The sequence below is a fragment of the Oncorhynchus masou genome, chromosome 15, assembly GCF_036934945.1.
Source record: "Oncorhynchus masou masou isolate Uvic2021 chromosome 15, UVic_Omas_1.1, whole genome shotgun sequence".
Classification (NCBI taxonomy): domain Eukaryota; kingdom Metazoa; phylum Chordata; class Actinopteri; order Salmoniformes; family Salmonidae; genus Oncorhynchus; species Oncorhynchus masou.
This window is the reverse complement of record NC_088226.1, coordinates 39,292,217-39,319,983: the sequence shown is the minus strand read 5'-3', so window position 1 is coordinate 39,319,983 and position 27,767 is coordinate 39,292,217. Positions and strand designations below refer to the sequence as shown.

At 41.4% G+C, this 27,767-nt stretch overlaps 1 protein-coding gene across 2 annotated transcripts; it reads left to right on the top strand.

Annotated features, from left to right (window-relative positions):
* The first annotated feature begins 16,859 nt into the window (after window positions 1-16,859).
* On the top strand, window positions 16,860-23,010 carry LOC135556234 (E3 ubiquitin-protein ligase RNF138-like). 2 transcript variants are annotated; one of them, XM_064989254.1, is made up of 5 exons: window positions 16,860-17,125; window positions 17,986-18,198; window positions 21,984-22,047; window positions 22,316-22,423; window positions 22,570-23,010. In XM_064989254.1, exons 1-5 carry the CDS (start codon window positions 17,022-17,024, stop codon window positions 22,648-22,650), a joined length of 570 nt encoding a protein of 189 aa, XP_064845326.1. In that variant the 5' UTR covers window positions 16,860-17,021; the 3' UTR covers window positions 22,651-23,010. The 2 variants fall into 2 exon arrangements, with proteins under 2 accessions (XP_064845326.1, XP_064845325.1); XM_064989253.1 differs by having other exon boundaries at window positions 16,868-17,125; window positions 21,984-22,092.
* Window positions 23,011-27,767: the final 4,757 nt, after the last annotated feature.

Sequence of the window (27,767 nt, the reverse complement as noted above, 5' to 3'; positions counted from 1 at the left end):
GGAAGGACTAAGAACAAACAAGAGAGAACTATTGTAAAGTAGACTGTGTCTGTAGAATGTGTATAAGATGTATGGATTGAAGGTAGAAGCAGAAGTGTTTATTAGTTTACTTCAATTGGGGGATCGGCGGTAGGATTTGCGGGGAATAATAAAGGTATATATATTCTTTAAAAAAGTATGTATGTCTATATAGGTATGTGTATGTATATATGTGTATATACATGTATATGCATGCGTGTATGGATATATATACATATATTTACCCCAAAAATATGGGGGATTGGAAATTATGCAAACTACATTGGAAGCAACATTCTTTCCGCAATATTAAGCTGATTCACCCTCTAACAAAAATGTAAATAAGTTTTAAAAAACAACTCCCGGTATCATATAAACCCACATAAGACATAGAAGAATGTGTACAATTGTGGGAAATTAGCTTTAAAACTGTAACATTTTCTCTCTGCCAACAAGAGGGGTGTGAACAGTTTGAGGATGCGAAGTGGGGGTTTGTTACTACGCCGGACCTTTGCAACCTTGGAAATTTGTGTGACCAGACCTTCTCAAATAGTACTTAAGTACCCCTGCTCTAGTCTGTCTGCTGTAGGCTACCAAAAATATTTGATCAAATTCCAAATATTGTTTTACAAAGTAACAAGGTTTTACAAAGTAAAACAAGAGAGAGAAAGGCTTTGGGCACAAGGGCATCAGCCATCATCAGTGAGTAAGCTGCGCATTATTGGGTGAGTCGGTGAAACTGGAAAGCATTGTTAGGACAAAAATGTCCTCATATTGTAGACTACAATATGTCTCCACACACCTACAGTGCCTTGCAAAAGCATTCACCCCCTTTGCATTTTTTTCTATTTTGTTGAATTACAACCTTTAATTTAAATAGATTTTTATTAGGATTTCATGTAAAAAAATTACTTGTTTCAAAAAAAAAAAACACGGAAAAGTGGTACATGCATATGTATTCACCCCCTTTGCTATCAAGCCCCTAAATAAGATCTGGTGCAACCACATAAAGTCCACCTGTGTGCAATCTAAGTGTCACATGATCTGTCACATGATCTCAGTATACACCTGTTCTTAAAGGCCCCAAAGTCTGCAACACCACTAAGAAAGGGGCATAACAAAGCAAGCAGCACTATGAATACCAAGGAGCTCTCCAAACTGGTCAGGGACAAAGTTGTGGAGAAGTATAGATCAGGGTTGGGTTATAAATAAATATCTGAAACTTTGAACATCCCACGCAGCACCATTAAATCCATTCTAAAAAGGTTTAAAAAATATGGCACCACAACAAACCTGCCAATAGAGGGCCGCCCACCAAAACTCACGAACCAGGCAAGGAGGGCATTAATCAGAGAGGCAACAAAGAGACCAAAGATAACCCTGAAGGAGCTGCAAAGCTCCACAGCGGAGATTGGAGTATCTGTCCATAGGACCACTTTAAGCCATACACTCCACAGAGCTTGGCTTTACGGAAGAGTGGCCAGAAAAAAGCCATTGCTTAAAGAAAAAATAAGCAAACATGTTTGGTGTTTGCCAAAAGGCATGTTGGAGACTCCCCAAACATATGGAAGAAGGTAGTCTGGTCAGATGAGTCTAAAATTGATATTTTTGGCCATCAAGGAAAACGCTATGTCTGGCGCAAACCCAACACCTCCCATCACCTCGAGAACACCATCCCCACATTGAAGGATGGTGGTGGCAGCATCATGCTGTGGGGATGTTTTTAAACGACAGGGACTGGGAAACTGGTCATAATTGAAGGAAAGATGGATGGTGCTAAATACAGGGAAATTCTTGAGGGAAACCTGTCCAAATTCTCATCTTTTCAGTGTCAAAGTAGCCTGTCATATGTGTGGTATTAAAATAGATTCTGCCAGTCTTCAGTCATGTAAAATTACATAGAATTGCATGAAATGCATTTTATAAAAGGCCGCATTTTACCCAGACACAAGGCTACTAAAAATGTTCCCCATATGTGTAACTTCTATAAGTGCCTCTACTCTTCTGCTCTATGCCACTACGCAGTGGTATAAAGTACTTAAGTCAAAAATACTTTAAAGTACAATTTTTGGGGGTATCTGTACTTTACTATTTATATTTTTGACAACTTTAACTTTTACTCCCCTACATTCACAAAGAAAATAATATACTTTTTATCCATATATTTTCCCTGACACCCAAAAGTACTAAAATTACAGGAAAAGGGGCCAGTTCACACACTTATCTAGAGAACATCCCTGGTCATCCCTACGGCCTCTGATCTGGCGGACTCACTAAACACAAATGCTTTATTTGCAGTGGTGTGTATTCATGGATGCCAAGGGAAGCCAGGCTTCCCAAAAACATTGACCAATAAAAAAACATAAAATAGTGTATCTTTCGTCTCTCCGTGTTTCATAATTTTCCTTCAATTCGCAAGAGGCTCAATGTATCTCACAAGAGAAAGCATCCAAGCAAGCGAAACAGCTCCCCGCTGTCTCTCTGTGTGTCGGCCATCTATCTGATGCTGTCTGGTCCAAACGAGTATGACATTGTTGCCGCCCGTAGCATTGAAGGCGAGGGAAGCCAGCGAGCATCTGGCCTCCCTTAGACAAAAAAGCATAAAAATTTAGCCATTCAGCATTGAGCTAAACTGAGCGAGCTCAACTGTGAATGGTCCTGGCGACAAGGGAAGACAACTTGGATTTTGCATCACTCCTAAGAAATCCCATTGAGAGCAAACGCAATTGACAGTCAAACTTGAATTGTTGCATCATGTTGTTGACCTCTGGTGGCTGGCTAGCTAAAATTCTCCCTTTCCTAAATTAGCCATGGGTGGAGATAGGGATTTGGACTTGTGGTTTTACTTAATTATTCCTACTGGCCAATGATTATCAAGGCAATTCTGATCCAACCATTAATTCATACATTGTTGTTGCTGTGGCCTGAGAGGATGGAAGTTCAATATGTAGCTAGATGTAGAAAGCTAATGTTAACTAGCTAACGTTGCTCATGAATGGAAGTAAGGCTAGTGAGCAAGCATTTAAGCCAGGTAGCCTAGAACAACAAAAAATATAAGTGTGCACTGTATGACAGAGTGATAGACCGTTTCGCCAACATGAAAAAGAGGAGGATGGCATTGGCGTTTCTCTACAAGTAAGGGGAGTCAACATGTTTTTTTACTTGAACGAACGCACATGCACACACACAAACACACACACACACACACACACACACACACACACACACACACACACACACACACACACACACACACACACACACACACACACACACACACACACACACACACACACACATAGAAATCAGAACCACAGACAGCCACATATTTAGCTTAAAATTATTGGACTAAATTGTTGTTGGTATCTTTTAGTTGACACTGTACTAGACTAAGCAGAGGTGATTTGATGATGCTGAAATGTTGAAGTTGAAATGCTGCTGGAATAGTGGAAGCAGCTCCTGTTTTCTTTGCAACTTGCGGTAACTCTGTGTGGTTCTAAATCAATAGTTGTTTAGTGGTCCGAAAATGGCAGAAACATTAACTTGCTTGACCATGCTGTTGGTCATGTAACTTTCTATTACTGTACATGCAATATGCTTTGTGGACTTCACTGGACAGAGGTTGCCACAAAGTTGTGGTTGAATTTATTCTGCCCCTGTGTCTTCTTATCGTCTTGGCCTTTAGGCCTATATATCATGGTCGCAAGGCAAATACATTTTCAGGTTATAGAGCAAGCAACACAGTTATCACAATACATACAGTATGTTGTAATATGGAGGGGGGGCTTCCCTGTGATCTTACCCATGCACAGTTGCTGTTCATTTGAAAATTATGTATTGGAGGGTGCCCTTGACTATCCTTACATTTAAAACATTTAAAATAAGAATACTGTGCCATTTGGTTTGCCTAATATAAGTAATTAGAACATATTTTTACTTTTTCTTTCGATACTTAAGTAGATTTGATACCAAATACTTTTACTCAAGTAGTATTTTACTGGGTGACTTTCACTTTTACTTGAGTCATTTTCTATTAAGGTATCTTTACTTTTACTCAAGTATGACAATTGGGTACTTTTTCCACCTCTGCCACTACGCAAATGCAATACACCTCCTAATTTACAATCAAGCACGGATTGTAACGGCGTAGGAGCCTACATATTTTGATTAACAAACATTGTAAACCATATGCTAACAGCCTAATAGCCAACTTTGTTGTCGAACTGTGAAGCACTTTTCTCTGGGACTGTCACTGAAGGTGACGCAGTACAGCAGACCGAAGGAGTCAAATCTTAAACGCTCGATAGCGCATTGGAGCGTTTCAAAGTACACATCATGCTCATAGATCCGTGGACAGAGCTCCGTTTTTATATCATACCTAATTATTGATGTAGTTTATAGGCTTATCAGAAGTGCCCAGATCCTGACACAGGCAAAACTAGAAACAGTTCTCAATAGGTCATGACTGCTGTGAAGATCATTGGTCATGACGCGCGATTTCCACCAGCACATGATTCAATTCCTCTATAATGTAATATCGAATAACAATCATGCCTTCCTGTAGAAATCGAGTGGTTATTGTTGTCTGAGATCCTAGGCACTGAAGCTTGTGGGGATCAGTTGCATGTTATTGAGCCTATCCACAATTATATAGACTACAGGTTAAAGTGCTTAAGGTTGTAAAAGTGGCTTACTCACTGACCTAGGCCAATTTGGACTGGGCACATGACCAACTACGGTAACTGTCAATCATCAATCATTGGAACGAGAAACAAACAAATCAATAAATAACATTTAGCTGTTTATTCGATTACATAATATGTAAGATCAAAAACATCATAAGCACCCATTTATCATGTTATGTGTTGTCACGAAGCCACGACTTTTAAACACTTACGGGTTGAACCAGAACCGATCATTAAAAACGCAACGTTTAAATAATCAAATTATTACTCCGTTTTTCATTATTTCATATTTCCTTTAGACAGTAAAAACAAAAAGCGAAACAGTTTATGTTGTTTGATTTCAGATTCAAAGAAAATAAAAGAGGAATGACTCTTTACTCGTTTTTTTTTTATCTTGTCATCTAATAGGAAATATTAATTGGCCAAAAAGTACATGGACAAATGTGAATAGGGTATATGGAGCTCACCAACTTGTAGTCCTAAAAACCTGAAATGATTTACCTCTGGTTCCTTCAGTCATTCCTATGAGCAAAATTAATGGAAAAGAATAGGGTTTTGGAATAAACTCCCAATAGGATTATGAGATCTTATGTGTTTTGTTCTATGAGATAATGTTAGTCAGTTAACATGTGCATTGATGTGCGTTACATAAATGCTTCAAAATTCCAAAAAGTGGCATAAGCTGATGAAGATGAGAACAAAACGTATAAGATATACTAAGCCTGTGTTTACCACAGACTTTATTTTCAGTGTTTATCCAAAACCCCTGCAAAAACTCTATTCACTTTCCCATGGACTTTGTTCAACAAACCATGGCGGAGTTGGTGTTTCCAAAAAGAGGCCATTACTATTGCTCTCTATTCTGTAGTGTGTACACTGAGTGAACAAAATGTTAGGAACATAAATTGACCAGGTGAACTCAGGTGAAAGCTATAATCCCTTATTGATGTCACTTGTTAAATCCATGTTAAGAACTGCAATGCTGCTGGTTTTTTCACACTCAACAGTTTCCTGTGTGTATCAAGAATGGTCTACCACCCAAAGGACATCCAGCCAACAAGACACAACTGTGGGAAGCATTGGAGTTAACATGGGCCAGAATCCCTGTAGAACATTTTTGACGCCTTGTTGAGTCCATGCCCCAACAAATTGAGGCTGTTCTGAGGGCAAAATGGGGTGCAATTAAATAATATGATGGTGTTCCTAATGTTTTGTACACTCAATGTATATCCCAATGACACAGCATTGATATGTCTCTGCGCGAATAGTCCCCGTTTCAGGTGTGTTCATAAGTGTACTGCTACACACATAATGTTTCAGAGATATCAAGTTATGGTTTGGTTCGGACTCCATACAAATGGAATCAGCCCGAGACCACCCTTTTTGAGAAAATGACAGTGAGTTGTTTCGTGTGCTCCCGAGTGCAGATCACACTAGAGGTCGACCGAATATGATTTTTCAACGCCGATACCGATTATTGGAGGACCAAAAAAAGCTGATAGCGATTAATCGACCCATTTTTTTATATTTATTTGTAATAATGACAATTACAACAATACTGAATGAACACTTATTTTAACTTAATATAATACATCAATAAAATCAATTTAGCCTCAAATAAATAATGAAACATGTTCAATTTGGTTTAAATAATGCAAAAACAAAGTGTTGGAGAAGAAAGTAAAAGTGCAATATGTGCCATGTAAGAAAGCTAACGTTTAAGTTCCTTGCTCAGAACATGAGAACCTATGAAAGCTGGTGGTTCCTTTTAACATGAGTCTTCAATATTCCCAGGTAAGAAGTTTTAGGATGTGGTTATTATAGGACTATTTCTCTCTTAGATGATTTGAATTTCATATACCTTTGACTATTGGATGTTCTTATAGTCACTTTAGTATTGCCAGTGTATAGCTTCTGTCCCTCTCCTCGCTCCTACCTGGGCTCGAACTAGGAACACATCGACAACAGCCACCCTCGAAGCCTCGTTACCCATGCAGAGCAAGGGGAACAACCACTCCAAGTCTCAGAGCGAGTGATGTTTGAAACGTTATTAGCACGCACCCCGCTAACTAGCTAGCCTTACATCAGCCTAATCTCGGGAGTTGATAGGCTTGAAGTCATAAACAGCGCAATGCTTGAAGCATTGCGAAGAACTGCTGGCAAAATGCACGAAAGTGCTGTTTGAATGAATTCTTACGAGAATGCTGGTGCCTACCATTGCTCAGTCAGACTGCTCTATCAATTCATAGACTTAATTATAACATAATAACACACAGAAATACGAACCTTAGGTCATTAATATGGTCGAATCCGGAAACTATAATTTCGAAAACAAAACGTTTATTCTTTCACTGAAATACGGAACTGTTCCGTATTTTATCTAACGGATGACATCCCTAAGTCTAAATATTGCTGTTACATTGCACAACCTTCAATATTATGTAATAATTACGTACAATTCTGGCAAATTAGTTTGCAAGGAGCCAGGCAAGCCAAACTGTTGCATATACTCTGACTCTGCGTGCAATGAACGCAAGAGAAGTGACACAATTTCACCCAGTTAATATTGCCTGCTAACCTTTCTTTTAGCTAAATATGCAGGTTTAAAAATATATACTTCTGTGTATTGATTTTAAGAAAGGCGTTGATGTTTATGGTTAGGTTAACGTTTGAGCAACGACAGTGCTTTTATGCGAATGCACACCGCATCATTTATATGCAATGCAGGACACGCTAGATAAACTAGTAATATCATCAACCATGTGTAGTTAACTAGTGATTAGAATTGATTGATTGTTTTTTATGAGATAAGTTTAATGCTAGCTAGCAACTTACCTTGGCTTCTTACTGTATTCACGTAACAGGCAGGCTCCTCGTGAGGCAGGTGGTTAGAGCGTTGGACTAGTTAACTATAAGGTTGCAAGATTGAATCCCTGAGCTGACAATGTAAAAATCTGTCGTTCTGCCCCTGAACAAGGCAGTTAACCCACCATTCCTAGGCAGTCATTGAAAATAAGAATGTGTTCTTAACTGACTTGCCTCGATAAATAAAGTTGTAAAACAATCTGCAAAATCTGCATCCAAAATACAGATTTTTCCGATTGTTATGAAAACTTGAAATCGGCCCTAATTAATCGACCATTCCGATTAATCGGTCGACCTCTAGTTCACACCAGTCCAAACAAACCCGGGGGTAAATTGAACAAAGTTTGTAAAAACCAAAAGCCCCCTTAATCTCTTTGGGTGTTTTCACACTTTGACCCTTTCAGACAATTTTTGTGAACTCACTCCTGTTGCCAGCTCACTTCCCGACAGATTTTTCCCGTCGGACCTGGGATTCAAACTGGCAACCCTCCAGTTGCTGACTCGCCTCTCTAACCTCTAGACTACCTGCTGCCTAGCCTCTGCTGAGTCCCCAACAACCAGATGTTCCAGTTTTCAGGGGAAATGGAAAGAGCGCTTGTGACCCAAATGCCCGTTTTGGACCTTAAGACACTACATCTTAAGTCCTCCTCCACATTTCCTGGATTGGTTGAATTCCCCCAAAAGTTTAGTTTCTTCTCATCGAGACCATTATGTAGGGGATCTAGTTTCAGGTGTTTATTTTATGCCTGCTATTTTAGGTTATCTGCCGCCCCCTCCTTCTCAAAACCCACTGGAGGAAAAGGTCAGAGGGGAGGGACCTCTGGCTTTCTCATCCTATGGGTTTTGAGGAGGCATGGAGAAAGGACGTGAGGAGTATGCAATTGAGATTGTCCCGGTGGCAGAGTGGCTAGATATGTATAGCGCATTCGTAATGTTTCAGACCCCTTGACTTTTTCACATTTTGTTAAGTTATAGCCTGAATTTAGAATTGATTACATTTACACACAATACCCCATAATGACAAAGCAAAAACAGGTTTTTAGAATTTGTTGCATATTTATAAAAATAAAAAAAAACGATCATATTTACATAAGTATTCAGACCCTTTACTCAGTACTTTGTTGAAGCACTTTTGGCAGCGATGACAGCCTCAAGTCTTCAAGACACCTGTATTTGGGGAGTTTCTCCCATTCTTCTCTGCAGATCTTCTCAAGCTTTGTCAGGTTGGATGGGGAGTGTAGCTGCACAGCTATTTACCGGTCTCTCCAGAGAAGTTCGATCGGGTTCAAGTCCGGGCTCTGGCTGGGCCACTCAAGGACATTCAGAGACTTGTCCCAAAGCCACTGCTGCGTTGTTTAGGGTGTGTGCTTAGGGTCGTTGTACTGTTGGAAGGTGAACCTTTTCCTGAGTCTCAGGTCCTAAGCGCTCTGGAGAAGGTTTTCATCAAGGATCTCTCTCTGTCCTTTACTCCGTTCATCTTTCTCTCGATCCTGATTTGCCTCCCAGTCCCTGCCGCTGAAAAATATCCCCACAGCATGATGCTGCCACCACCATGCTTCACCGTAGGGATGGTGCCAGGTTTCCTCCAGGAGTGACTTCCGTCTGGCCAATATAGCATTTACTATTCATATATTCGACCACTTTTACTTTTACTTCACTACATTCCTAAAGAAAATATTTTACTATTTACTCCATACATTTTCCCTGACATCCAAAAGTACTCGTTACATTTTAAATGCTTAGCAGAACAAGAAAATGGTCAAATTTATGCACTTATCAAGAAATCACATGGTCATCCCTACTGCCTCTGTGGAACTCACTAAACACACATGCATCTTTTGTAAATAATGTCTGAGTGTTGGAGTGTGACCCTGGCTATCCATACATTTTAAAAACAAGAAAATGTTAACGTCTCCTTTGCCCCTTTACCCCTACCTACATGTACATATGACCTAAATCACCTCAACTAACCTGTACCCCAGCACATTGACTCTGTACCTATACCACTGTATATACTGGAGCCTCGTTATTGTTATTTTATTGTGTTACTTTTTAAAACTTGAGTTTATTTAGTCAACATTTTCTTAACTCTATTTTTCTTAACTGCATTGTTGGTTAAGGGTTTGTAAGTAAGCATTTCACCGTAAGGTCTGCACCAGTTTTATTAGGTGCATGTGACATAGACTTTGATTTTATTTGATTAAAATAAGGAATTTTAAATGATTTATACTTTTACTTTTGAGACTTAAGTATATTTAAAACCAAATAATGTTAAGACTTTTACTCAGTTAATATTTTACTGGCTCACTTTCACTTTTACATGAGTAACTTTCTATTAAGGTATCTATACTTGTACTCAAATATGACAGTTGAGTATTTTTTCCACCACTGCATATAGGCCTACTGCATTTCTGATTGACTATGCCGCCCAGGTCTGTGTAGAGCAGGCCTCGGCAAAGGCCGGACATTTACTTTGAAGGCACGCATAAATAACAACTGCACGAGGACAGACAGTGACTGACAGTCTGACACACAGTAACAAATAGTATTTAGGTAGAAATTGCACAAAAATGAAATTGTCAACGATTTCAAAGAAAAGCAAAGTAGACAATGAATGTAGGGTGTTCTAGCAAGAGTGGACATTGAAATATGTATTTATTGAGGTATCAGGGAAAGCTGTGTGCTTAGTGTGCAACGAGAGCATCGCTGTCTTGAAAAGACTACAACGTGTCCCGACACTTCCAGACGAAGCAGAGAAACATAGGAATATGTCTTCTGAGCAGAGGACAGGTGCATCGAAAGAGTTGCTTTCTCAGATGCAAAAGCAGCAAGGAATTTTCACAAAACTGCATTCAGCAAACAACGGAATTGCGAGAGCAAGCTACATACTGTCCCACAAAATTGCTAAACATTGCAAGCCATTCGCTGAGGGCGAATGCATTAAAGAATGTTTAATTGACTCTGCAGCAATACTTTGCCCCAACAAGAAAGAGCTGTTTGAAAATGTTTCCCTGTCAAGATGAACAGTGACACGGCGTGTTGAAGACATCGGAGAGAATATGGAACAGTTGAAAGACAAGGTAAAAGATTGTACCTATTTCTCCTTGGCCCTGGATGAGAGCAGTGATGCACGTGACACAGTGCAGTTGTTGATATTCTTACGAGGCATAACCCCAGACTTTGAAATTACAGAGGAGCTTGCTTCAGTGCAGTCAATGAAGAGCACAACCACAGGGAAATATTTATTGGAGGAGGTTAATAAGTGTGTGGCAAAGCTGGGAGTGAGTTTTGAAAAGTTATCCAGTGTGACCACTGATGGGTGCCCAAACTTGACAGGAAAAAACGTTGGCCTTTTAATAAGGATACAAGATCAAGTAGCTGAGCTGAACCCAGATCAGAAAATTATTTTCATTATTTATTCATTAGGAGGTGCTCTGTAAATGTGTTCTAAAACCGAGCCATGTTGTGGATACAGTCACTAAAGTGGTAAACTTCATAAGAGCAAAATCTTTAAATCACAGGCAGTTTGTCTCACTGTTGGAAGAGACAGAGTCGGGCCATGCAGATCTCCCCTGCCACACAAACGTGAGATGGCTGAGGTTTGGGAAGGTGCTTAGAAGGGTTTGGGACCTGAAGTCTGAGATTGCTGAGTTTTTGCAAATGAAAGGAAAATATGTGGATTACCCTCAGCTGCAAGATAAAGAATGGTTGGCTGATTTGGCCTTCACCGTGGACATTATGGCCCTCATGAATGAACTGAATTCCAGACTACAAGGGAAGGGCCTTCTTGCACATCAGATGTACAGCCTTGTCAAATCCTTCAAGGGAAAATTGGTCCTCCTGTAGAAGCCAACAATCTCACTAACAATCTCACCCACCTTCCGAAACTACTAGTCTGTTCCCTATCAGATGACCTTCCGACACTACTAGTCTGTTCCCTATCAGATGACCTTCCGACACTACTAGTCTGTTCCCTATCAGATGACCTTCCGACACTACTAGTCTGTTCCCTATCAGATGACCTTCCGACACTACTAGTCTGTTCCCTATCAGATGACCTTCCGACACTACTAGTCTGTTCCCTATCAGATGACCTTCCGACACTACTAGTCTGTTCCCTATCAGATGACCTTCCGACACTACTAGTCTGTTCCCTATCAGATGACCTTCCGACACTACTAGTCTGTTCCCTATCAGATGACCTTCCGACACTACTAGTCTGTTCCCTATCAGATGACCTTCCGACACTACTAGTCTGTTCCCTATCAGATGACCTTCCGACACTACTAGTCTGTTCCCTATCAGATGACCGGGGGAGAAGTATACATCGCTGCTGCGTGCTTTGAGCGGTGAGTTTTGTCGTAGTTTTGAGGATTTCAAAGTGTTGGAAAATGACATACTGTTGCTTTCCTCCCCTTTCACCTTCAATGTGGACAACGCTCCAACTGACCTGAAACTTGAGCTTATTGATCTTCAGTCTGATGCAGTGATTGGAGAACTATTCAAAACAATGTCACTGACAAGGTTCTATGCATCTCTCGGTTAACAAAACTTTATAAAGATTAGGAGTCATGCTCAGAAGATGTTTGTACTGTTTGGGTCAACCTATGTATGTGAACAGCCATTTTCAGTGATGAAATATAACAAGGCACAGATCGTCTCTTACGGACTATACCTGACTTCACTACTCTAGTCAATAGCCATCAGAGACTTTCACTCCTAACTCTGATTGAGTAGTTTAAATGTAATGTTGAGCTCTCTATCTTTCTTGTGTTTTTTGTGCTTACCCGTTAACAAGAGTTCTGTCCGTGGTGCTGAATGCACAGTGTACCTTTCCCTCTGTGTAGTTCATTGCATGTTTAATAATGAAAATACCTACCAAAAGGAGAACATGGATGTGGTTTATTTCTGTGCATGTTGAAAAAGTGAAATAAGTAGCACATCTCGATGTGATTTACAGTAAATATAACTGTCAACACAGTCATACACACGATGTATAATCCTGTAATATGATTCTGTGGCAAAAATATAGTCTAATGTGGCCCTCCATGGAAAATAATTGCCCAGGCCTGGTGTAGAGTAAGAGCTGAGTGGTGCACCATAGAATCCTATCTTGCATAGTTTGTTTTGTTTTGGTATGTTGCATTGAAAGTGGCTAATACTGCGTTGACTCAATCACAATTGCCACAGTAAAGAGAGACGTTGATAGTGCTACTAACAGGGAAAACTTGTCCCTGGGGAGCTGCGTGGTCGTCTCGGGGCTACTCACAGCTTAGCGGGAGCACTGGTCTACGGCTTATCATGAGGTATTCTAACTCAGGCGAGCAGAACCTTGAGGTTCTCCTCTTCCGGCGCCGACAGAGATGGCCGCCTCGCTTCGCGTTCCTAGGAAACTATGCAGTTTTTTGTTTTTTTTACATGTTATTTCTTACATTAGTACCCCAGGTCATCTTAGGTTTCATTACATACAGTCGAGAAGAACTACTGTATATAAGATCAGCGTCAACTCACCATCAGTACGACCAAGAATATGTTTTTCGCGACGCGGATCCTGTGTTCTGCCTTACAAACAGGACAACGGAATGGATCGCTTGCAGCGACCCAAAGAAATGACTCCGAAAAAGAGGGAAACGAGGCGGTCTTCTGGTCAGACTACGGAGACGGGCAAATTGTGCCCCACTTACTAGCATTCTTCTTGCCAATGTCCAGTCTCTTGACAACAAGGTTGATGAAATCCGAGCAAGGGTAGCATTCCAGAGGGACATCAGAGACTGTAACGTTCTGTGCTTCACGGAAACATGGCTCACTGGAGAGACGCTATCCGAAGCGGTGCAGCCAACGGGTTTCTCCACGCATCGCGCCGACAGAAACAAACACCTTTCTGGTAAGAAGAGGGGTGGGGGTGTATGCCTTATGGCTAACGAGGCATGGTGCGATGAAAGAAACATACAGGAACTCAAATCCTTCTGTTCACCTGATTTAGAATTCCTCACAATCAAATGTAGACCGCATTATCTACCAAGAGAATTCTCTTCGATTATAATCACAGCCGTATATATCCCCCCCCAAGCAGACACATCGATGGCTCTGAACGAACTTTATTTAACTCTTTGCAAACTGGAAACCATTTATCCGGAGGCTGCATTCATTGTTGCTGGGGATTTTCAGAAAAGCTTTCCCCTTTCGGAAAAGCTGACCACGACTCCATTTTGCTGATACCTGCCTACAGACAAAAATTTAAAAAAGAAGCTCCCACGCTGAGGTCTGTCCAACGCTGGTCCGACCAAGCTGACTCCACACTCCAAGACTGCTTCCATCACGTGGACTGGGACATGTTTCGTATTGCGTCAGATAACAACATTGACGAATACGCTGATTCGGTGTGCGAGTTCATTAGAACGTGCGTTGAAGATGTCGTTCCCATAGCAACGGTTAAAACATTCCCTAACCAAAAACCGTGGATTGATGGCAGCATTCGCGTGAAACTGAAAGCGCGAACCACTGCTTTCAATCAGGGCAAGGTGTCTGGTAACATGACTGAATACAAACAGTGCAGCTATTCCCTCCGTAAGGCTATCAAACAAGCTAAGCGTCAGTACAGAGACAAAGTAGAATCTCAATTCAACGGCTCAGACACAAGAGGCATGTGGCAGGGTCTACAGTCAATCACGGACTACAGGAAGAAATCCAGCCCAGTCACGGACCAGGATGTCTTGCTCCCAGGCAAACTAAATAACTTTTTTGCCTGCTTTGAGGACAATACAGTGCCACTGACACGGCCTGCAACGGAAACATGCGGTCTCTCCTTCACTGCAGCCGAGGTGAGTAAAACATTTAAACGTGCTAACCCTCGCAAGGCTGCAGGCCCAGACGGCATCCCCAGCCGCGCCCTCAGAGCATGCGCAGACCAGCTGGCTGGTGTGTTTACGGACATATTCAATCAATCCCTATACCAGTCTGCTGTTCCCACATGCTTCAAGAGGGCCACTATTGTTCCTGTTCCCAAGAAAGCTAAGGTAACTGAGATAAACGACTACCGCCCCGTAGCACTCACTTCCGTCATCATGAAGTGCTTTGAGAGACTAGTCAAGGACCATATCACCTCCACCCTACCTGACACCCTAGACCCACTCCAATTTGCTTACCGCCCAAATAGGTCCACAGACGATGTAATCTCAACCACACTGCACACTGCCCTAACCCATCTGGACAAGAGGAATACCTATGTGAGAATGCTGTTCATCGACTACAGCTCGGATTTGACTTCCTTAATATTAGAGATTGCGCACCAGCCGTTGTTAAGAAAGAGACAAACATCTCCCCCTTGAGCTTACCCAAGTCTGCTGTTCAATCCTGCCGATGCATAGAAAAAATAAACTAGATGTACACTGAGTGTACAAAACATTAGGAACACCTTCTTAATATTGAGTTACACCCCCCCCCCCTTTTTTTGCCCTCAGAACAGCCTCAGTTCATTGAGTCGTGGACTCTACAAGGTATCAAAAGCATTCTACAGGGATGCTGGCCCATGTTGACTCCAATGCTTCCCACAATTGTGTCAAGTTGACTGGATGTCCTTTGGGTGGTGGACCGTTGTTGATACACACAGGAAACAGTTGAGCATGAAAAACCCAGCAGCATTGCAGTTCTTAACACACTCAACCTACTACCTACTACCATATCCTCTACAAAGGCACTTCAATCTTTTGTCTTGAACATTCGCCCTCGGAATGGCACACATACACAATCCATGTCTCAATTGTCTCAAGGATCAAAACCCCTTATTTAACCTGTCTCATCTCCTTCATCTACACTGATTGAAGTGAATTTAAACAAGTGACATCAGCAAGGGATCAAAGCTTTCATCAGTATTCACCTGGTCAGTCGATGTCAGGGAAAGAGCTTGTTCTGAATGTTTTGTACACTCAGTGTATACGAGCCATGTCCTTGTTCAGCCACGACTCCGAGAAGCATAGGATATTACTGTTCTTCAGGTCCCATTGATAGGTTAGTCTCGACAGGCGCCTGTCCAGTTTGTTCTCAAGTGATTGTATATTCACCAATAGAATGGAGGGTAAAGGCGGATTATTTATTTGCCAATGTTATTTCGTCAGGGTGCCCACATGTCAGCCTCTCTTATGCCGTCTCTTCCTTTTCCAAGTCTCTGAGATTAGGTCCTGGAATCAAACCAGCCTGGAATCAAACCAGGGTCTGTAGTGACGCCTCTAGCACTGAGATGCAGTGCCTTAGACCGCTGCGACACTCAGGAGCCCTTAAAGACAGCAAGCAAGGTACTGTTTGTTTTTTGTCAGCTTGTGTACAATTTTGATATTCTATTTTAATATTCATTTAATATTCATTGTTTCAACTGCCAATCAGCAGTTGAAACAATAACAAAACGTGGTCCCCACCACTGTTATTGATAAACATCTGAGGGAGAAATGTAACCATTCTCAAATGCATAGACAGTGTTATGGATGCAATGACTGGCCATCCATGATATGAAAAGGAATTTTTTTAAACCATTTTGAGGCGACACAGTGTCTGTTTACATTTAAAACAAGCTTATATTTTGGTTTCAGATGGGGTACTACAGTTGAACTAAGTTCATGAGGCAATTATCAGTTATATTCTTGAAGAATCCTTTGGTACATATCGTTAAGTCAACAAAATGGATGTAGCAACTGCACATTGCCCTTTTTTAATAAAAGCTGTTATATTTTTTGTACTACTGTGTGGTGTGCCTTCCTGGATACTGAGTACCCAGTTCAAGTCTTCATTGTCATGCCTTATCCTGAGAACCTGGTTGTCACACACACACACACACACACACTCACACACACACCACACACACACACACACACACACACACACACACACACACACACACACACACACACACACACACACACACACACACACCCTCTCCCGGAAAGTGAGTTTGCTTTCAGTAAAGACAGTCCAGAAAGTCCCTGGGCTGGGACTAAAGAACTCAGTCAGCTGTCTGGATACCGAATACCCAGTTCAAGTCTTCATTGTCATGCCTTATCCTGAGAACCTGGTTGTCACACACACACACACACACACACACACACACACACACACACACACACACACACACACACACACACACACACACACACACACACACACACACACACACACACACACACACACACACACCCTCTCCCGGAAAGTGAGTTTGCTTTCAGTAAAGACAGTCCAGAAAGTCCCTGGGCTGGGTCTAAAGAACTCAGTCAGCTGTGTGATTGGAGTTTCCCTCCTATGGGCTGGGTCTGTAGGTAAGAGGCTGTACTCTGAGGTAGGTAGGTAGGTAGCCAGGCATTTTTTTTTAGCAAGGCAGTAAAGTCGCTGCCTCACACACACCACACCGGCCCCAGGGGAGACTGTAGTGTACTCTGTCCTGGAGAGAGAATCTGTCCCAGCCAAAGTATGGCCCACTCTGCAGCAGGCCTACAGACCCGTTCTGAGGATGAGTGTCCCATCTGTATGAGCCCCCTGATGGATCCACATCACCCTGCTGCCTGTTCTCATGTGTGAGTAACCTCTTTTTATTGGAATATTATCTAGTGTAACTCCACAGCTTCCAGCCTAATCTGTAACTTAACGTGTAGCCTGGTCTTTCTATTTAAATTGAGTGAATGTAAATTAGGTTCACTTCCCGGAGCTGATGGCTATAAAGTCCTCTAATCCCAAATAGGTCATTCTCTCTAATATAATTAACTCAGTGTCTGAACTCCCTCAAATAAGTGTTCTATGAATTCTCTATTTCTGTCAATAAAGACCATCAGCACAGCGCAAAGGCAACAGTATATGTGTACATTGATGTTTCTCATTCACAGTGCTTTCAACATCACTTGAGTAATATGATAAACTACTGAGATGAGATTGACATCAAAGTGTTTGTAAAGTAGACTACAGTTTAGTTTTTGGATGTCTTGTCAAAGATCATATGATATGATTTTACCAATGACTCTAAGTAATAAAAAAGGTTCTTTACTTCCTCCACCCCGTCCACTGCTGGTAAATAACAATAACACTTGATAGCGTGTCTTTACTTGAGGGGAATTTTCCCTCACACCACAAAAAAATCCCCTGATATTCCCAAATATTATACTTATATGGTAATTCCTCTTCTGAGAGAAGGTAGCCTATCTAAATATGGATGAGAGTACTTTAACCTTTTTCTTTCAATGTTATGATCAATGTTGTCTGGATTTATGACATAGCTGCAGTGTTGGGAAATAGGTTCTTGCAGGTTTGATTCTGTAAGTGTATACTTCATGACTGAAGAATGTGCCCACTTTATCAGTGGACCATTACCACAGTTATGCATGTTGCTTACGCATTTAATTGAATGAAGTGTGTGTGCTGTGTGTGTCTGCGTGTGTTGCAGGTTCTGCCGACGATGTCTCTCGCGCTCTTTAAAGTGGTCACCCCACTGCCCTTTGTGCAGAGCTAAGGCACAGGCTGATGACATAATGCCTGCTGGTGCCACTGGTGTCACAGTCCAGACGAGGACCACAGTCATCAGGTTGGATCAACCTCTCTCTGGCTTGACGAGGATTTACACCCCAGCAACTAGACCTGTGACAGGTGATATCCAGAGGTGAGTGAGGGACTGGTCTATACACAGTCAAACACACAGAGCCAAATACAGCAAAACCATGTAGAGACCCTGGAAGAACATTACTTTTCTAAACCACAGGAGGCTGCTGAGGAGAGGAAGGCTCATAATAATTGCTGGACCGGAACCAATGGAATGGTATCAAACACATCAACCGCATGGACACCAGTAGAAGGGCATCAAATACATCAAACGCATGGAAACCAGTAGAATGGCATCAAATACATCAAACGCATGGACACCAGTAGAATGGCATCAAATACATCAAACGCATGGAAACCAGTAGAATGGCATCAAATACATCAAATGCATGGACACCAGTAGAATGGCATCAAATACATCAAACGCATGGACACCAGTAGAATGGCATCAAATACATCAAACGCATGGACACCAGTAGAATGGCATCAAATACATCAAACGCATGGAAACCAGTAGAATGGCATCAAATACATCACACGCATGGAAACCAGTAGAATGGCATCAAATACATCAAACGCATGGACACCAGTAGAATGGCATCAAATACATCAAACGCATGGACACCAGTAGAATGGCATCAAATACATCAAACGCATGGACACCAGTAGAATGGCATCAAATACATCAAACGCATGGACACCAGTAGAATGGCATCAAATACATCAAACGCATGGAAACCAGTAGAATGGCATCAAATACATCAAACGCATGGAAACCAGTAGAATGGCATCAAATACATCAAACGCATGGACACCAGTAGAATGGCATCAAATACATCAAACGCATGGAAACCAGTAGAATGGCATCAAATACATCAAACGCATGGAAACCAGTAGAATGGCATCAAATACATCAAACGCATGGACACCAGTAGAATGGCATCAAATACATCAAACGCATGGACACCAGTAGAATGGCATCAAATACATCAAACGCATGGACACCAGTAGAATGGCATCAAATACATCAAACGCATGGACACCAGTAGAATGGCATCAAATACATCAAACGCATGGAAACCAGTAGAATGGCATCAAATACATCAAACGCATGGAAACCAGTAGAATGGCATCAAATACATCAAACGCATGGACACCAGTAGAATGGCATCAAATACATCAAACGCATGGACACCAGTAGAATGGCATCAAATACATCAAACGCATGGACACCAGTAGAATGGCATCAAATACATCAAACGCATGGAAACCAGTAGAATGGCATCAAATACATCAAACGCATGGACACCATGTGTTTGATGCATTTGACACCATTCTACTGATTCTGCTCCAGCCATTACCACAATCCCGTCCTCGCCAATGAAGGTGCCACCAACCTCCTGTGAGCTAAGCGTCATATACCGAGGGTTACAATGAATGCACTGACAGTTTCAATAAGGACCTAAAGGTTGACTGATTGCATACCTCCGCTTTTTAAGTTTTTTTTTTTTGCCAAATCAGACTACTGAAAATAGCTACTCATGCAACAGGAAGGAGTGTAACAGTATAACTTTAGACCGTCCCCTCGCCCATACCCGGGCGCGAACCAGGGACCCTCTGCACACATCAACAACAGTCACCCACGAAGCATCGTTACCCATCGCTCCACAAAAGCTGTGGCCCTTGCAGAGCAAGGGGAATTACTACTTCAAGGTCTCAGAGCAAGTGACGTCACCGATTGAAACGCTATTTAGCGCGCACCACCGCTAACTAAGCTAGCTGTTTCACATCCGTTACAGGAGCATGGTCAATCAAAGCTCAGTTACAGAGTCACTACAGCCCCTCCCCTTCCCACTCCAAGATTCTTCCCCAAACCTTCCTCCTTCCTCCTCCATCACTCCCCCTGCCCCAGTCAAAGATTTACATATGTCTATGACCCACACATCTGTTACTCCTCTTGCTGTTCCTACTTCACAAACACCAATCACCACGCCGACCATCAACCCTCCTGCCCCTACCAATGGTGCATGCATGACTATGGCTCGAACATCTGCCCCCTCTCTTACCCCTGTGGCTGCCGCCCCTGCACCGGCACCTATCACCACACCTAACCCCACCCCAGGACATTCGGTGCCCCAGGACCACAGCCATTGGCCCTTCCTCAGCACACACCCTCCCCAACTCAAAGACCCACCTCTATGCCCTCTCCATTAGCTACCCCTGTACTGGGTGATTCACAGTCATTATTGCAAGGCTGAATTTTTTGCAATCCACCTTCCCTCTCCTTCACTTATGATGGATAAGTCACCAGTGGTATGTGTGTTTTCATTAGTGTGCTTGTCTTATAGTGATTCAAGTATGATTCTTATACATGTGCTTCTCATTTTAGACTACTGCAGAGCAGAGGAGGCTGGTGGGAGAAGCTATAGGAGGATGGGTTCATTGTAATAGCTGGAATGGAATCAATGGAACGGAGTAAACCATGTGGTTTCCATATGTTTGTGTTTGATACCGTCCCATGAATTCCATTTCAGCCGTTACAATGAGCCCATCCTCCTATAGCTCGTCCCGCCAGCCGCCTCTGTTGCTGACTCATCATTAAAAATCTTACATGATTGTGTGTCACTTCTTAACCTCTTACACTTATGGTGGCGCTATTTCATTTTTGGAAGAAAAACGTTCCCGTTTTAAACAAGATATTTTGTCACAAAAAGATGCTCGACTATGCATATAATTGCTACTGTTCGAAAGAAAACACTCTGACGTGTCCAGAAATACAAATATCTTCTCTGTGCGTGCCCTTTAACGTGAGCTTCAGGCAAAACCAAGATGACTTGGCATCCAGGAAATGACAAGGATTTTTGAGGCTCTGTCTTTCATGATCTCCTTATATGGCTGTGAACGCAAGAGGAATGAGTCTGCTCTTTCTGTCGTTTCCCCAAGGTGTCTGCAGCATTGTGACGTATTTGTAGGCAGATCGTTGGAAGATTGACCATAAGAGACCACATTTACCACGTGTCCGCCCGGTGTCCTGCGCCGAAATTGGTGCGCAAAAGTCACCTGCCAGTATTTTTCCATGGGGCACAGAGAGAGAAGCAAGCTTCCAAGAACTGCATGTCAATGAAGAGTTATGTGAAAAAACACCTTGAGGATTGATTCCAAACAACGTTTGCCATGTTTCGGTCGATATTATGTAGTTAATCCGGAAAAAGTTTCACGTTGTAGGTGACTGCATTTTCGGTTCGTTTCGGTAGCCAGGCGCAATGTAGAAAACGGAACGATTTCTCCTACACACAGACGCTTTCAGGAAACACTGCGCATTTGGTATGTGGCTGGGAGTCTCCTCATTGAAAACATCAGAAGCTCTTCAAAGGTAAATGATTTTATTTATTTGGTTATCTGGCTTTTGTGAAAATGTTGCGTGCTACATGCTACACAAAATGCTATGCTAGCTTTGCATACTCTTACACAAATTAGTCCATTTCTATGGTTCAAAAGCATATTTTGAAAATCTGAGATGACAGTGTTGTTAAGAAAAGGCTAAGCTTGAGAGCAAACGCATTATTTTAATTTTATTTGCGATTTTCAGAAATCGTTAACGTTGCGTTATGCTAATGAGCCTGAGGCTTAGTCACAATCCCGGATCCGGGATGGGGAGTTTCAAGAGTTAATGGCTTGCATGAACCTGCAAGGCCAGATAGCAAAATAAGAAAGCTACTGGTTTACTTTAGAGTGAATATTTACCCTTGTCTTCAAGATATACAATTACAGTATTTCATTTATTCATATTTTCCTCTAATGCTCACTCTCTCTGTGCCTATCTGTCTCCCCCTACTTCTCTCTCAGTGCTGCAGTGAGGACGTTTGTCTGTCCGATCTGCCAGGAGAGTGGTCTGAATGAGCAGGATCTGGTGGGTCACTGCAATGACAACCATCACTATAACAACGGGCCCGTGGTCAGTGATAAACATGTTATAAGTCATCAGTTGCTTTCAATCACTGGGTTTGAAATCATATTTTGTGTTATTTTGTGTTGTTTAACCACGATATTCCACTTAGTAACAATTGTCACTGCCTCCAGGGTGTCCTCATCCTTAGTCTCTAGTCCTAGAGGGTTGTTGGCCACTTGAGCTGAAACTTTGTTGCTTTGAGTGATCGTTGCTCTCTGGTGCCATCTAGGTGTGTCCGGTGTGTGTCTCTCTACCACACGGTAACCCAAACCAAATCAGCAGGAACTTCATCAGACATTTGAACCTAAGACACTGCTATTATGCGGAGGACTACACGGTAGGCTACAGACACGCGCGTGTGCACACACACACACACACACACACACACACACACACACACACACACACACACACACACACACACACACACACACACACACACACACACACACACACTAAAATATATATTTATTTGGTCCACAGAATATCCATCAAACCGATACGTTGAACGTGCAATATGCCATCATTGAGTCTCTCCGAGATGCCAACCTGAATCCAAGATGATCTTGACTGATATCATTTATTAACTAGCAATTTAGCAATAACAATGTCATCATGATTTGTGTACTAAGTAATATGCTAAATATTTTGATGCCAGAGCTGCTCACATAAACATTGAAAATTGTAATGTTGTCAAATTTTTCTTTCTTTTGAGTGTATGACATCAAATTTATTGCAACTAGTCTAACTGCCAATAAATAAACACTTATGACATGTTACATACTGTAGAAATATTTTGATAAATCTATCATAAAATCTACCAACTATAATATTGACACTAGCTTTGATGTACTTTTCCATTTCATGTCTTTGTATATACTTAACTATAATAAAGGAATTGAATAAAACATGTATGCGGTTGTATGTGCTCGTGTGTGTTTGTTTGCAATTAAGTTTCTATTGCTGGTTCTGCTATCGATTTGTTCCTTACTCTTACATAAACTAATGGGGGACTATTAAATATTCAATAATAATACAGTTGACAGCAATGTATTATCTTTTTTTCTTAAAGGTCCCAAACAGTCAATATCATGTTTTTCATGAAATTTGATGATATTTAGATGAAACCAGATCAAAGTAGGACTACTAAAGTATGACTGTTTCTGCTACATTAATAAAGTTGAATCATATTGTTACTGGTCCCCTCACCCATGTCAAACACTTGGATCAGGAGGGAGGTGGGATTATTAAGTGTTTTTTTTGTAAATCACGTTTTATTCTCTTACCTAATTGAATTAAATCCCGATTTGTAACCAACATCGCAGAAGGCATGTTCGCAGAGAGGGTTGGTTTAAATAGCTAGGTAGCTAGTTAACTGATGCCAAAATCGAAGTGCCCATTTAAAGCGTTAAAAACCATTGTGTCTCCTTATGTCGCGCCAGGCACCTGCAGGCTGACCTCGCTCCTCAGTTCTATGGCGTTTCCCCAAACGGTGGGTGTTAAGTAGCCAGTTTGGGGAGTTGCAGCGATGAGACAAGATCGCAATTGGGGAGAAAAAAATTATAATAATTCAGAGCAAATTAAACTGATATTTACCAATGATAGAGTAACGATCTTTGATTGCCAGCGCATTTCAGCAGTAGGCTATCTCAACACGGAAATTGCACAGGAAGTCCCCCCGAGTTTAGCGTTGTCCAATCATTCTAACTTTGTAAAGGCAGTCTAACAAAAGTAAAATGACCGAATTTGCTATACAGATAGTAGATCAGCTCATGAATAACTAGGAGATGAACAGTGACCTTTTTTTAAATATCAAGGTTATCTTAACGGGGACCAATTCAGTATAAAACATATCCATATCTACTCTCGTACTGTTTGTTGATCACACATTCTCTATCGAAGCTTTCATATGGGAAGCATGTAGGAGACAGTGCAGGGAAAATGTTATAGAGGTATTTTGACATGCGTAGGCAAGAGACGTGCTTTGATAATGCAACCTATGGATTACAGAAATGAGGAATTTCCATGAACAAGAGTCAGGATTTTGGGTTGCAATAGAATTGGATAGGAACATGGGCTCTATGACAGGAGAAGATTCCCTTATGCCTCTCTGAATTGTTAACGGTTCCCATGTAAAATAGCCTTTTGAGTGACTGAAATGCTCAAAATGTGAGAAAAATTACCTTTTCTCTCATGGCTACCAGGAAATAAGAAAAGACAGGCTGAGTGGGTGGGGAACTAACTTTCATGAGCTCACCTTGACTGACAGCAAATGCTTAATTTGTAAATCGGGAGGTGCTGAACAAAAAGTGATCAGGAGAGGGGGTTATCTGAGGAGCTCTGAGGTTCTTGAACGGGTGAGGAAAAAATATCAAATGATAAAATGACAAGCTACTTTGACACTGAGAATCTGATATCAATAAAAACGACATTGTCTTGAATCCATCATTAGCCTAGGCCTAGGTGTGTGGAGACATGTATTTTAGGCTACAGTATGAGGAGGACATTATAGTCCTAAAAATGCTTTCCAGTTTCGCTGACTCCCCCAATGATGTGCAGCCCACTCACTACTTTGTAAAACCTTGTTACTTTGTAAAACAATATTTGGAAGTTGATCAAACACTTTTGGTAGCCTACAGCAAACAGATTAGTCTTCAGGAGCCATTCACTTTCCAACCTGTGTTATCCCATGATTGTATTTGAAAATATTCCCAAAAAGCCTGTTTTGTCTGCATGCTGGAGCATGCTGGGAAAAAAGTTAATTTGTTATCATAACTTTACAAAATCTTAGTTGATGTGACTTCTCATTACGTTTTGAGTCAGTACCACATAAACATTTTAAATAATAATTACTTTTCATTGCCCAAGCTCAACTTACTAGAAGTATTTTAAAAACAAATGCAAATGGGGTTTACAGTGTACATTGTCTGAAAATCAATATATATATTTAATGAAAAGTACCCTGTCCTCACCCTGTAAAGGTTCAACTGAAAATGTACAAGACAAACTAGCTAGGTAGCTTGATAAAAAGTGCTTACAATTCCTTTTGGGCTAGCTTGTGACCTTTGAACCATAAATTGTATGTAATCTGCACAATCCTGCAAGCGTTGCAGTTTGTTCAGCTTCCGTATAAAACCTAGCAAACACACACACTGCACCCAGAGTAGGGGTGGTTTAAGGACTGCTGTATATCAGTGGTCTTTGCCCCCTTCTCTCTCTCTTCTCTTTATTGTGCTTGTGATTACAGGTAGTCTTTGAGCCATGGCTGCCAACATGATATCATAGAAAAACGTCATTTTTGCAAGTTAGGTTTCAACCACTTGAAGCTTATGTCAGTTGGCCAGGCTTCATTTGACGCTTTTGTCAGTGCATCACAGTCAGTGGGAAAAGATGTCTACCAATTGATGCTTATATTAATACATTGCATTCAATGGTAAAATATGAATGTCACAGGGTTGACACTGTATGTCAATATATTGCATTTAATCCAAAAATCTTTTAAAACCAATTGAAGCTTATGTCAATACATTGCATTCAATAGGAAAAGGTGAGTGCCACAGAGGTTGGCGCTTATGTCAATACATTTCATTCAATGGGAAAAGAAGAGCGTCACAAGGCTGATGCTTATGTCAATGCATTTGTAGTCAATGAGAAAATATGAGTGTCAACCAATTGATGCTTAAGTCAATAAATTGCATTCGATGGTAAAAGATGAATGTCACAAGGTTGACACTGTATGTCAATACATTGCATTTAATCAGAAAATGTGTAAACCAATTGAAGCGTACAGTACCAGTCAAACGTTTGGACACATCTACTCATTCCAGGGTTTTTCTTTATTTTTTACTATTTTCTAAATTGTAGAATAATAGTGAAGACGTCAAAACTATGAAACAATACATATGGAATCATGTTGTAGCCAGAAAATTGTTAAACAAATCAATATATTGTAGATTTTAGATTCTTCAAAGTAGTCCCCCTTTGCCTTCATGACAGCTTTGCACACTCTTGGCAATCTCTCAACAGCTTCACCTGGAATGCTTTTCTAACAGTCTTGAAGGCTTTCCCACATATGCTGAGTTGGCTGCTTTTCCTTCACTCTGTGGTCCAACTCATCCCAAACCATCTCAATTGGGTTGAGGTCGGGTGATTGTGGAGGCCAGGTCATCTGATGCAGGACTCCATTACTATCCTTCTTGGTCAAATAGCCCTTACACAGCCTGGAGGTGTGTTGGGTCATGGTCCTGTTGAAACACAAATGATAGTCCCACTAAGCGCAAACCAGATGGGATGGTGTATTGCTGCAGAATGCTGTGGTAGCCATGCTGGTCAAGTGTGTCTTGAATTCTAAATAAATGACCAGCAACCCTACACCATCACACCTCCTCCTCTATCTTTCACGGTGGGAACCACACAATCGTTCACGTACTCTGTGTCTCACAAAGACACGGCGGTTGGAACCAGAAATCTCACATTTGGACTAATCAGACCAAAGGACAGATTTCCACTGGTTTAATTTCCATTGATTGTGTTTTGGCCCAAGCCAGTCTCTTCTTATTATTGGTGTCCTTTAGTAGTGGTTTCTTTGCAGCAGTTCAACCATGAAGGCCTGATTCACACAGTCTCCTCCTCAACCCAACTGAACAGTTGATGTTGAGATGTGTCTGTTACTTGAACCCTGTGAAGCATTTATTTGGGCTGCATTTTCTGAGGCTGGTAACTCTAATGAACTTATCCTTTGCAGCAGAGGTACTCTGGGTCTTCCTTTCTTGTTGCGGTCCTCATGAGAGCCAGTTTCATCATACCGCATGACGGTTTTTGCGACTGCACTTTAAGACGTTTTCTGCATTGACCTTCATGTCTTAATGTAATGATGGACTGTCGTTTCTCTTTGCTTATTTGAGCTGTTCTTGCCATAATATGGACTTGGTCTTTTACTACCCTACCTTTTCACAACACAACTGATTGGCTCAAACGCATTATGAAGGAAATAAATTACACAAATCCACATTTAACAAGGCACACCTGTTAATTGAAATGCATTCCAGGTGACTACCTCATCAATCAAATTAAATCAAATCAAATTTTATTGGTCACATACACATGGTTATCAGATGTTAATGTGAGTGACATAAAAAGCTTGATGCTGGTTGAGAGAATGGCAAGAGTGTGCAAAGCTGTCATCAAGGCAAATGGTGCTTACTTTGAAGAATCTAAAATAGAAAATAGTAAAAAGAAAAAAAAGGAAAACCCTTGAATGAGTAGGTGTGTCCTAACTTCTGACTGGTACTGTATGTCAATTGAATGCAATGTATAGGAAAAGATGAGTGTCACAGGGGTTTACACATTTGTCAATACATTGCATTCAATGAGAAAAGAAGAACATCACAATGTTGACACTTATGGGACACTTTATGAACTGTCAAACAGGCAAAGCTTCAGTATAGGACTAAAACCGAATCCTACTACACCCGGCTCTGACGCTTGTCGGATGTGGCAGGGCTTACCAACTATCATGGATTGCACAGGGCAACCCAGCCGCACCTGCCCAGTGACGCAAGCCTACCAGATGAGCTAAATTCCTTCTATGCTCGCTTTGTGGCAAGCAACACTGAAACATGAGTGAGAGCACCAGCTGTTCTAGACGACTGTATGATCACGTTCTCAATAGCCGATGTGAG